Source organism: Lycium ferocissimum, chromosome 4 (genome assembly GCF_029784015.1).
Source record: "Lycium ferocissimum isolate CSIRO_LF1 chromosome 4, AGI_CSIRO_Lferr_CH_V1, whole genome shotgun sequence".
Classification (NCBI taxonomy): domain Eukaryota; kingdom Viridiplantae; phylum Streptophyta; class Magnoliopsida; order Solanales; family Solanaceae; genus Lycium; species Lycium ferocissimum.
Window position 1 is genome coordinate 10,108,922 of NC_081345.1, and position 12,471 is coordinate 10,121,392.

A 12,471-nucleotide genomic window follows, 5' to 3' on the forward strand; every position below is an offset into this window, starting at 1 on the left:
TATATGCATTGATAGATCCATGCTCTACTTTATCATATATTTCCCCCCTTGTTGCTAATAAAATTGGGATAAAACCTGAACCAATAGAACTATTTGAGGTAGCTACACCGGTAGGGGATTTGGTTATAGCCAGGCAGGTATATAGAGATTGTTCGATAATTATCTGTGACCGTTGCACTAAGGCATATTTGATAGAGCTAGATATGACCGAATTTGATGTTATTATGGGTATGTAAGTGGCTTCTTGTTATGCTAATGTTGATTGTCAAAAGAAAGTAGTCCGCTTTCAATTCCCGGGTGAACCGGTTATAGAGTGGGCGGTAATATAGCATCGTAGGGGTAAGTTTATTTCATACCTCGAGGCAAGAAAAATGATCGAAAAAGGCTATATTTATCATCGGTTCGTGTGCATGATCTAAAAGCGAGAAGCACCGACTATTCGGTCGGTCCCGGTGGTTAATGAATTTCCGGATGTATTCCCGATGAGCTCCCGGGTCTTCCTCACGAACGGGAGATAGAGTTCACGATAGATGTCTTTGCCGGACACTCGGCCTATATCTATTCCTCCGTACGGAATGGCACCGGCTGAATTAAAAGAATTAAAGGAGCGAGTGAGGGACTTATTAGAGAAGGGCTTCATCGGCCCGGCCACGTCACCCACAGGGAGCCCGGTATTGTTCGTGAGAAAGAAGACGGGTCTTTGCGGATGTGTATTGATTATCGGCGGTGAATAAGGTAACCATAAAGAATAAATACCCCCTCCCCGGGATTGATGATTTGTTTGACCGGTTGCGGGGTGCTAAATATTTTTCAAAGATAGACCTGCGGTCCGGCTACCACCAGGTGCGGGTACGGGAGGCAGATATTCCCAAGACAGCATTCAGGACTCGGTATGGGCATTATGAATTCAGAGTGATGTCTTTTGGGCTGACTAATGCTCCAGCGGTATTTATGGATCTAATGAATCGGGTATTCAGACCGTTCTTAGATATGTTCGTGATTGTATTTATTGATGATATTCTGGTCTATTCTCGGTCAGAAGAAGAGCACGCGGATCATCTGAGGACGGTACTTGGGGTACTCCGACATCAGAAATTGTATGCTAAATTTTCTAAGTGTGAATTCTGGCTGACTTCAGTGGCATTCTTGGGGCATATTATTGGAGCTGACGGCATCCGGGTGGATACCCAGAAGATTGAGGCCGTGAAGAATTGGCCCCGACCTACGACGCCCTGCGAGGTACGCGGCTTCGGGATTGGCTGGTTATTACGAGAAGATTTGTGGAGAAATTTGCTTCAATTTCGGCGCCTTTAACAAGGCTAACTCGGAAGGGAGCCAAGTTCCGGTGGGCGATGCAGTGAACGAAGCTTCCGATTCTTTGAAGGAGAAATTGACTACGGCTCCGATCGACTCTTCGAGGGACCAGATGGGTATGTTATATATTATAATGCTTCTGGCATTGGATTGGGGTGTGTATTGATGTAGCACGACAGAGTTATAGCCTATGCCTCCCGGCAGCTCAGAAAGCACGAAAAGAATTATCCCACTCATGATCTGGAGCTCGCAGCGGTAATTCATGCTCTGAAGATATGGAGACATTATTTATATGGCGTTCATGTTGATATCTATACAGATCACAAGAGCCTCCAATATATCTTTAAGCAGAAGGAGCTGAATTTGCGGCAGAGAAGGTGGTTAGAGTTGCTGAAAGATTATGATGTCGATATTCTATACCATCCTGGGAAAGCCAATATGGTAGCAGATGCACTCAGCCGTAAATCTATGGGCAACCTAGCGGACGTGCCGTCAGAAAAGAAAGAAATGGTTCGTGAAATTCATCAGCTGGCAAATCTTGGAGTCCGTTTGGCCGAATCGGAGATCTTGGGATTTTTGTTCGAGAAGTTCTTTGAATCTTCTATTACGGAAGAAATAAAGCGCCGCCAATATGAAGATCCTGTTCTGGTGCAGTACAGAGACACAGCCCGTGAAAAGGAGAAGACTCCGTTCGAGATTACACCGGATGGAGTATTATTACACAGGGGCAGATTGTGCGTACCTGAGGTTGCAGAGCTACGGCGACAGGTTATGGGCGAGGCACATTATGCCCGTTATTCTGTTCATTCGGGAGCTACAAAAATGTATCATGACCTCAGATGTCTGTATTGGTGGGATGGCATGAAAAAGGACATAGCCGAGTTCGTTGCTCAGTGCCCAAATTGCCAGCAGGTTAAAATCGAGCACTAGAAGCCCGGTGGATTATTACAGGAGATAGAGATTCCGACTTGGAAGTGGGAGATAATTAATATGGACTTCATTACAGGTTTGCCTCGCACTCCACGGAAATATGATTCCATCTGGGTTATCGTTGACAGGCTGACAAAATCGGCCCACTTTCTTCCAGTCAGGACCACTTATTCGGCTGAGGATTATGCCAGATTATATATTAAGGAGATAGTAAGACTTCACGGAGTTCCCATATCTATCATCTCCGACAGAGGTGCCCGTTTACAACAAATTTTTGGAGATCATTTCGGGAAGGATTGGGGACCCGGGTGAGTCTTAGTACGACATTTCATCCTCGGTCGATGGACGGGCCGAGCGTACTATCCGGACGCTAGAAGATATGTTACGGGCTGTGTTATTGATTTCGAGAGGTAGGTTGGGATGATCACTTGCCATTGATTGAATTTGCCTATAATAATAGCTACCATTCCGGTATCCGGATGGCACCGTACGAGGCTTTATATGGCGGGAAATGCGGTCACCAATTGGCTGGTTCGATGTTGGTGAAACTAAATTAATTGGTCCGGATATGATCCGGCGGCGGTTGATAAGGTGAAAATTATTCGGGAAAGATTATTAGCGGCCCGAGTCGACGAAATCGTATGCGGATAATCGACGTCGACATTTGGAGTTCCGGGTTGGTGATTGGGTATTCTGAAGGTATCACCTATGAAAGGTGTTATGAGATTCGGCAAGAAGGGAAGCTCAGTCAAGATATATTGGGCCTTATCAGGTTATCCGGAGAATAGGCAAAGTTGCCTATGAATTGGATCTGCCAGCTGATTTGGGAGCAGTGCATCCGGTATTCCACGTTTCTATGCTTCGTAAATGCATTGGTGACCCTTCCAGAATATTTCCCACAGATGATATCCAGGTCACGGAGGAGCTATCCTACGAAGAGCAGCCTATAGCTATATTGGATCGTCAGGTAAGAAGGTTGCGGAACAAGGATGTGGCTTCCGTTAAGGTCTTTGTGGCGGAATAATAGCGAGGAGAAATGACACAGGAAGGGCGAGGAGCGGATGAAGAAGAAGTATCCTCCTTATTTTCGGTGCCCACGGGTAATCTAAATTCCTTACTTGACTATGTTGATCAATGAATGAAATTGTGTGTGATAGCTATAAAAGAACTCCCCGAAATTGCTATTTATAAGACCCGTGGGGTTAGTTTAACATTCGAGGACGAATGTTCTAAAGGGGGGGAGGATGTTATATCCCGTATTTTGAACAACGGGACAATATGAGTGAATTACGATAAGTTGGGGACAAGACTATTCCGAGATACGAAGTAGAGACTTTTGTTTGTCATAAAAGTATAAGTTGTGTATGATTTTATTGGCATGGAAATATTAAGGAAACATTTGGGGTCAAATTCTATTTTTGGAAAGTATTCTATTTTTGGAAAGTGTTTTATTATATGAAAAACAAAACAAAAAAAAAAAAAAAAAAAATAAGGGACCATGTGGCCGGCCACCTTGGTGTGGGCCATGGCCACATGGATGGTCAATATATGGAATTAAAAAGATGACTTAGTCATCTTATTTCTCTTCAACACTTTAGAATTTTCAAGAAGTTTGGAGAAGAGGAAAAAAAGGCCAAGGTATTCGGCCATACCTTGCAAATTCAAGACCAAGAATTGATCAAGAAATAAATTATTTCTTCAAGCAAACCTACTAATTGAAGGGTGCTTATTAACGTGGAAGTGTTGTTGGAAGCGATAGACCACTCGTTTTCATTATTCACCACCTTAGGCAAGTTGTGGAGTTGAAGAAGAAAGGTGAGTTTTAATCTTGTTTTTATGTGTTATGAATGGTTTATGTGTGTTGTATTATGCCAAAATGGATGAAATTTATGAAAACTTTGCATGTGAAGTTGAGCCGTGACATGGTGTTTGGCCGTGTGTGTGTGTGTTGTGTTAAAAGTAATGAATTAATTCTAGTTAGCATGTTTTGATTGTTGTAGTGTGAAGAAAAGAATGAAAATCATCTATATGTGTGTGTATGGTGTTGGCCGAATAGAGTCCCCCTTGTGTGGTTGAGGATGAACAAATTTTAGTTGGTATTTTAGTTGTCGTCGTTATAGATTCCATGATGAAAATGCAAGTTTAATGACTCAAATTGATGTTGTAATGGTTATGGGCTGATTTGGAAGTTAATGTGCTTTTAATGTAATTTTTGTATTTATGAGAATGACATTGTTAAAGTGTGGATTATTAGTGTAATTTATGAATTTGGGAGAGAAGGATGTGATTAAGTTGTTCTCGGGTTTGGGGAGGAATTCGGGTGAGTTGGAGTGTTGTTTGGGTTGTTTGGAAAATTGTGTGAATTGTTTAAAGTGTTCTTGAATATTGTTTGAATGGTTTGGATTAGTAATCGAATGTGTAAACGTTGATATTGGTTTGAATGTAAGTAGTTGAAGTGAGTATATTGGAATATTGTTGTTGAATTATGTAAAAAGAGCTATTTAATGTTAAAATGCATTTTGAATTGATTATTGATGTTGTAGTTTGGTTGTTGGTTGTTGTTGATGAATTTGGCCGAGTTGAATTCTCGGGGTTGTTGTATTTATGGGGAAATCTTTGCCCAAATTTACGTAGAATTTGGTGTTCGTTTGGAATTGAATGCCTAAATGCTTATAGCTAATGTTTGATATATTGGCGTTATGTAGATCTTGGAGTGCCCGAGACTTGAGGCTTGACTTAGCTTGAGAGCGGACGAGGTATGTGAAGCCTAATCTTTCTTTCTTTTGGCATGTCCTAGTGTTAATTAGGCTATGACACGAGCCTCGAGGTAATTCCATTCTCGAGATCCGAGCTTATATACGCATCTTATTCACTTCCAAAGATTTACTCTCTTAATGTAGCCTAACTAAGGTTCTTATGTTTTCATTTGATTGAATTTCAAAAGTTTTGTAAAGAATTTTATTCTAAAAGACGCCGAAACTACGAACGCTCGTAACTTTCGTAGACGAGCTCGGATCGCCTCGAAACACTCATAGGAGGTTCCATAAGGATATAACATTCCCCAACTATCATAGGCGGGCTCGGATGGGGTTGACACCCGTCCGTGGGCCCCGCGACTTTTCTATGTTTGTTCTTAATGACCTTCGGGAAAGACTTAGTACTACTTTCACCTTAACTCCCGAGTATGGATTTCTTACTTATTTAATGAGTTTATGATTATGATTTTTATGCATATGGTTACTCACGACTCCGCTCGTGCATATGGTTAGTACCTCCTTCGCCGGGTCCCGGGCCGGCTATGTTCGTGCGCACTATGTTATATTCCGGTGTGATGCTGTGTTACGGTTCACCGAGCCCCTCGCTAGAGGGCCGGGTTCCGATTATATTGGTGTTATGCTGTGCTATGGCGTTATTGTGTGTTATGGGATATGTCGGGTTACGGAGATATGAAACTTTCTGGTGTGATGTTGTGTTATGGCGCCAACGACAGGCGGGCGACCATAGTTCTAAGAGCCTATGCATGATTTATATTATCAAATTAAATATTTTGACACTTTGCATATTGTATCTATTTTCTGTATTTAATTGTTTCGATTATGATTCTATTGTTGTATTTCTGCTTTACATACTCAGTACATATTCGTGCGACCCCCTTTCTTCGTTTTGCGTTTCATGCTCGCAGGTACAGACGCTTAGCTTGGTGATCCACCCGCTTAGGACACCTATTCTGCTATCTGGGAGTGCTCCTTCGTCCGGAGCCTATATTTTGGTATATATACTTTTCCGTTGCGTATGTATATATTCATTCAGGGGTACGGCGGGGCCCTGTCCCGTCATATGATTCTGTTACTCTGTTTAGAGGTCTGTAGACATGTATGTGGGTTATGGTTGTTCCTGTACAGATATGTTCGTACGTTTTATGTTTGGGCGGTCCTACCCGCCGTGGCAGCCTTGTCGGCTGCATATGCGTATTTTGATATGTTATGTACATTATGACGGCCTCGCCGGCTTTTATGATATATGTTTGCTCTTATGCGATAATCTGAGACTATGTGTGACCATTTGTATTATGCGAGTTTAGTATGCCGATTCTGAGTATCAGGTGGGTATGAGTGTCCAATTCGGACACTAGTCATGGCCTACGGGGTTGGGTCGTGACACATATCTATCCCGCTTGAATCTAACAAAAATAGTATTTTAAAAGTATAAATTTTTATTGGTATATATATTTTAAAATGATCTTTTGAGTTATGAATTAGAAATTAAAATATATAAAAACATCTATGAGGTAAAACATATTTTAAAATATTTTGTTGACCGTGGTTGTACACTCATCTTATCCCTTTAGACTCGGCTAAAGGTAGTTGACATGAGTTGACGCACGGTTGAGAGCATGGCTCGTATGAGACTAGAAATGAGCGGCCAGAGCATGAACCATGTACGCATATCCTTGGGCTAGAGGCACGGACTCACTTTGGTGCAAGTCAGCCATAGACAGGGCCGTAGTCCTGGGGTCGTCTCCACGTGTTGTTTGTGCTTTTGCACAAGGCCTATCTTTGTATTAGGTCCGGAGACCGTGTTTCCACTAACGCTCCACGTAGTTATAACTTTTATCAGTATAGTGCCTTTATCATAATTATTTAAAAAATTTGTTGGTTAATTCTTTCATTAGGGCTTTCATTTATATTATTTCAATTTTCACATTAGTGGTAAATATTTAATCAAAGATCCACAAAATATTCAACACCTTTAAATATAGGCTTGCAAGCTGATGTTATCTCCGTATAATTGCTCTTTGTGGAATCACGACCCCGACTCACACTACGTTTTATGTTTGTATTAACACTTGCCTTTTCATAAGATGTAGTTGTCATTTTCACATTATTCTATGCGTTCGCCTTTTAGGTTCCTATGAAGAACGCTTGAAAAAATATTTGTCATCAGTTATTACCAAAATAATCATAGCCAAAGATTATTTATATTTAGCTACGAATTATTTCGTCGCAAATAGTTGAATTATTCAACTACAAATTTTAAGTCGTAGCTATTTAAAACACTGCATATTTTGTGACAAAACTTTGTCGTCACTAAGTCCTATGTTGATTAGAGACGATAAATTGTTCGTCACAAATTGTTTGTATTATTAGTGACAAAAACTAGGGTCACAATTAAATGTATAATTTGTGGCTAAAGCTTATAACATTTAACTACAAACTATAATTTGTCGCTATTGCAAGAACATATTTTTTGTGACGAAATTTTTTTCGTGTCCAAAATTTAACTAATTTTAGGACGAATAATGATTTGTCACAAATTGGGTACATTATTAGTGATAAAATAGTATGTCACTGATAACTTAAAATTTGTAGCTAATGTTACTCAATAATTGGCGCCAACTCCTTTTTTGGTGGGTAACATTAACGGACAAAATTTTTGCTACGAAATTTTGTGTTTCGTCACTAAAAGTATGTGGCTCATGTATTTAGCGACAAAATGTGAACAATTAGTGACGAATTTTGTGTTGTAGCTAATAATTTCGTAGCTAAATATCACATTTGTTGTAGTATGCATTACATAAAGTTACTGATAGCTACCTTTTTAGATGATTGTATAAATAATTTTTATACCATCAATTAATACATAAAACGTAAGCTTTTGTTATCATATATTGTTAACGTGAAAGAATGTATATGCTGGAGTTGCTTTCTATTAAAACCATGATATATTAGGTAAAAATATCACTAATAATTATCTTGGGTACGTAGCCGTAAGAAAATTAGAAGGGGATATGCGACATGCTAGTAATGGAGACAACAAAGATGTACAGAGAATAACATCCATCTTTCTGAACTTTACTGAATTATACCACAATTGGACTTTATTTATTTATTTATATTGCAACAGTTCAGACATATAAATCAGAAATTTGATGTCAATGAAATACTTGCATTGTATTTTACAGAACTTGTAGACATCGCACTCTGCTTGGCTTTAAGCGTTCCTAGAGCAGAGATTGGCAAGTCATGCTCATCTATGACATAGGTGTAATTTCGATCATAGTACCAATCAACAAATGCCTTTGTTAGAGTCTGCATATATAAAAAACTTCCTCAATTTAATAGCATGATAGAACAACTTTTTTTCTGAAATATTTTGTTTTAAAGATCATAGAATAAAATGTTCGACAAAATAGTATAGTTGCAAGAAGTTAACAAATACAATTCCAAGAATAAATTAAATAATCTCATACGTACCAAGTTGTTAATCGTGGTGACATTTGCAGGAGACCACCAAAACTGGTTCTGGCTATGATGATTGAACGAGTCAATGAAAACTCCCTTTAATTTAGGATTATCTGCTTTGGGCAAAGCAGCTAAAAATTCCGACCTAAACTCTGAAATATCAAATCAAGAAGTGTTAGACTTTACACCATCGCATAATTGAATTTTTTTTTTTTTTTTTTTATCCCTGTTAGGTCATAACCTCTGAAGGTTTTGTTCTCACTGGCAGTGCAATTTCCACTTTCAATGCAACCATTAACATGATTGGCTATAGTAGTGTTTATCTGCAAAACGGTTCATGTAGAAAATAGACATTTTAAGTATGCTCCCAGTATATAGCAAAAAATAAAGCAAATCCATTATCAAATTACAACCCTTATATATGTGTCGATTTTTCTACGAGAAAATCTTTTGTAATCACGAAATATAGGTCTACAGTAGTGGCCTAAGTGTGGTCGGTTATATTAAACATCTTTCACATAAAAATTATGTGTGTATACTACATACTGGTTATATATTAAATCTTGAATACTCTAAGCGAATTTCTAAGTTTGCCAGTACTGATCAAAGTAATTAAGTAGGAGTATAACAATTGATGAATATCTAATTAACTACCTGAAATTTATCATATGCTGAATTGGCAATGAAAAGTGGTGTCTTGATATCTTGTTGAATGTTCTCTGGGAACAAGCACTGCATGCAGTGAATTGGAAGATTTTTATATATGGTCATTAGTTTACTGGCCAAAAAAAAAAAAACTCAACACAACAATTGCTATCAATCAGTAGTAGTATGTACCAATTCTGGACTCATTTTTGAAGTGCATGATTTAGGTAACGTTTTGGCCGCTCCCTGCAGTAGCTCAGATGAATAGCAACTTATATTAAATTAAAAGTCAAACAAAGAGAAAAAGATAATTAATTAGGTGATAGAATTTTACATGTAAAGTAACAAGTGATGTATAAATATCTGTAAAAGCTTTTGCATGATGAGGATCCTTCCTGTAATTGGAAAGAGGGAGCTCCAACGTTAAATTGCAATTCTAAATATAGGAATATATCATTTCTTAAAACATTCATGCATAAATCATAAATGTAGTCTTAAAAATCTTACACACGGATAAAATAACCAGAATCAGCCATGCATTTCACTCTAGGAGTATTTGGCAATAATTGACGAAAGCGATCGCAGTATAACATTGTTGGATATGCTCCCGCAGAACTTCCGCTAAGAAGGGCCTGCAATAATTAACTTCTAATTAGTATATAGTATTTTTTTTTAATTAAAGTATATAGTATGTGTCAATTAACATGTATGAGATTAATAGTGAAGAATCATGTGCGCATTTTTTTTTTCTTTTGCATTAGGCATTTCATATCCAGAACTTACCGAGCTGATTAATCTGAAATTTTACCGAATAAGTCCTTTACGAGGTACAAACAAAGAAGCGTTCAATTTTAATGGATGGCTTGGTGAAATTTTTTCTATAAATTCATGTTAAACCTAAACCTGTATACTGCATGGATTCAATCTATATACATGTTAGTGTAACCTAACCAACTGTATGAGATGTTACTTGTATTTAATTTGTACTTTCGTAACTTAACATTCGTGAATATTAGGAACATTAAATGACTCTCAACCATTTCTCCTATAGCACCTCTTTTGCACTTTTATTTTACCCACAAAACCGCTATTAGTATTATTTATCGACATCCTCCTCCTCCACTTTATTTTTCTCATTTCTCATATACTTAAATTATTTGAGCGATAATTAACATTTACTTACATTCTTCGCATTCTTTAATCCTTTTGCTAGCAGATCCTCCAATACCGCCTCAAAAATTCTTGCACCTCTGAAGTGAAGATTGGTAGCCTAAGAAAAAAGAAAAAGGTAAATGTGATTAAACACTTTCATGTTATAATGATAAATTACTCTCAAATAAGTTCGAGATTAAATTTCCATGTTCTTCTACTAAAATACATCAAAAAAAGATGATAGAAAACATAAGGAAGGCTAGTTTCTTTTCTCGTATGTATTATTTCAGCTGAGAAATATATCTATATTTGAAATTATAGCTTAATTAAAATTAAAGAACGTACAGGATCAACGGATTCGGCATTTCCGGTGAATGCTCCACCATCACAGTATCTAACAAATACTTTGTTCCAATTGTAGAACTCTGCATATTTTACATTAATTAACCATTATATTTGACATGTTGAACTACAATAGAATACTAATGCGCCGCAGATTGAGATCTTATTATATTAGTTTATTCCAAGAGAACCTGAATTTGAACTCTGATTCTTGCTAAAAATTCCTGTAAACCACCATGAACCCATATATTTTGATGAACCAATATCGGATTTGGAACGTCCCAGACAATCTGTGACGCTTGTGCACCATGCTCCTCCCTAATAAGAACAATGTGAGAATTCCAAAGATTTGAAAAAAAGAAAAATTGAAACAGCACTATATCTAGGGAAAAATGTACTATAGTCATACTTCTAGCTTTGTCTCAATTTATGTGATACTGTTCGGTTCGGATTCCGAGAGTCAAACTTCTTTATTTTGATTGTGAAGTCAGACATATAATCTTTATGTTTTTTGAAGAATAATTTAGATTTTAGAAACTACATAAAATGTACCATATGTCACTCCAGAGGGAGTATATGCATGCTTACCGAAAGTTGAACAATCCAGTTTCCAGCTCCTTCTCCAAATCCTGGTTCTAAATGATATGCTGGAGGTGATCCATCCAAGCATACTGCCACATTAAAAAAAAGTTATTAACAGAACTATGTCTACAATTAACTCAAATTTTCTAAATTAATCGGTGAAGGAAATTAACCTGCTCCTTTTGACACAGCATTCTGAACGATCGTTTTTGAGACATGATATGCCTCATCTGATGTTACATTTTCTTTTGCATGTGACTCAGTGTTGATAATGGCCAATGAACAAATAAGTAAACATAAGAGTAGTTGAGGATATGTTTTGGCCATCATCATCCTGTAAGACATAAAACAACAAAGGGAAATGAGAAACTGATGATATCATGGATATATGAGTACATTGCATGTCTGAGAAGAAAAAAAAGAAATATTCCACACGTACTTTTTAATATATTTGTTGCAAAAGACTTAATTTGTTTTCCCCAACTAATAAAATTTGAGCTATAAATAACATTCTTAGAGATTGCCGATGGTTGAAGTTGGTATCGGAAAAGTAGGCAGGCCATAGATGAGAGAAATACTAGCACCACAATTTCCTTTGAAACTCAAAGATTCTAAGGCCAACAATTTTCTGTTTGCATGATGTAGTTATATGGAACGTCTAGGGAACACATTTCAATTTGTGGTAATTATAACTTACACGTGCAATTCCAAATTTAATTACTTAATAATTTCTGCACTTAATCAATCAATTGACTACACCTCAATCACATATATACCAGTTGATCGTCTATAATTAAGAATCTTACATATCCACTATTAAACCGAACTCATTTCATTCCAATACCAAATATATTGTCTAAGGCGACGTCAGTGTGCTAAACATAATTAGAGGTTCTCTTAATGTCAGATTTATATATATTTAGAAGCCATAAGTTTCTCCACCCATAAGCAAAAAACTTCTTGCAACGACATTGAACTTAATATAAGTGCAACAACATCTAGCTAGTAAGCTTAATCCAAATTGATACTACCTATAAGGATGCTTAATTTACTTCCATTATATTATGCATGTTCGTATAATTAGGATTCTTTGCTTCCATTATGTTATGCATGTTCTTACCTAAGTTTGCTGATTTTATTTGTTGTTTTTAGAGATTCCGATCCTTCATAAATTGTTGGATTGCCTCCTCTCCTTTATCAACTTGAATCATTAAAGTGTAGTGCCTAAAAGATGGTGGATTAGAAGATATATAAGACATAGTGT

General features: G+C 37.4%; 1 protein-coding gene across 1 annotated transcript; it reads right to left on the minus strand.

Annotated features, from left to right (window-relative positions):
* Positions 1-8,135: 8,135 nt before the first annotated feature.
* LOC132054358 (pectin acetylesterase 8-like) lies at positions 8,136-11,688 on the minus strand. Its single transcript, XM_059446391.1, has 13 exons — positions 11,647-11,688; positions 11,381-11,541; positions 11,214-11,296; positions 10,817-10,943; positions 10,629-10,708; positions 10,315-10,401; positions 9,639-9,763; positions 9,466-9,526; positions 9,324-9,377; positions 9,141-9,218; positions 8,728-8,809; positions 8,499-8,638; positions 8,136-8,333 (listed from the first exon to the last, which is right to left on the minus strand). Exons 2-13 carry the CDS (start codon positions 11,538-11,540, stop codon positions 8,163-8,165), a joined length of 1,248 nt encoding a protein of 415 aa, XP_059302374.1. The 5' UTR covers position 11,541; positions 11,647-11,688; the 3' UTR covers positions 8,136-8,162.
* Between the last annotated feature and the right edge of the window lie 783 nt (positions 11,689-12,471).

Excerpts from the sequence above, each read along its gene's own strand:
- LOC132054358 (XM_059446391.1), bottom strand. The coding sequence starts at position 11,540 with ATGATGATGGCCAAAACATATCCTCAACTACTCTTATGTTTACTTATT. Across the intron at positions 10,402-10,628 it reads ATGCCGAATCCGTTGATCCT|GCTACCAATCTTCACTTCAG; the intron begins GTACGTTCTTTA and ends CTTTTTTCTTAG. Across the intron at positions 8,810-9,140 it reads CAGCATATGATAAATTTCAG|ATAAACACTACTATAGCCAA; the intron begins GTAGTTAATTAG and ends ACCGTTTTGCAG.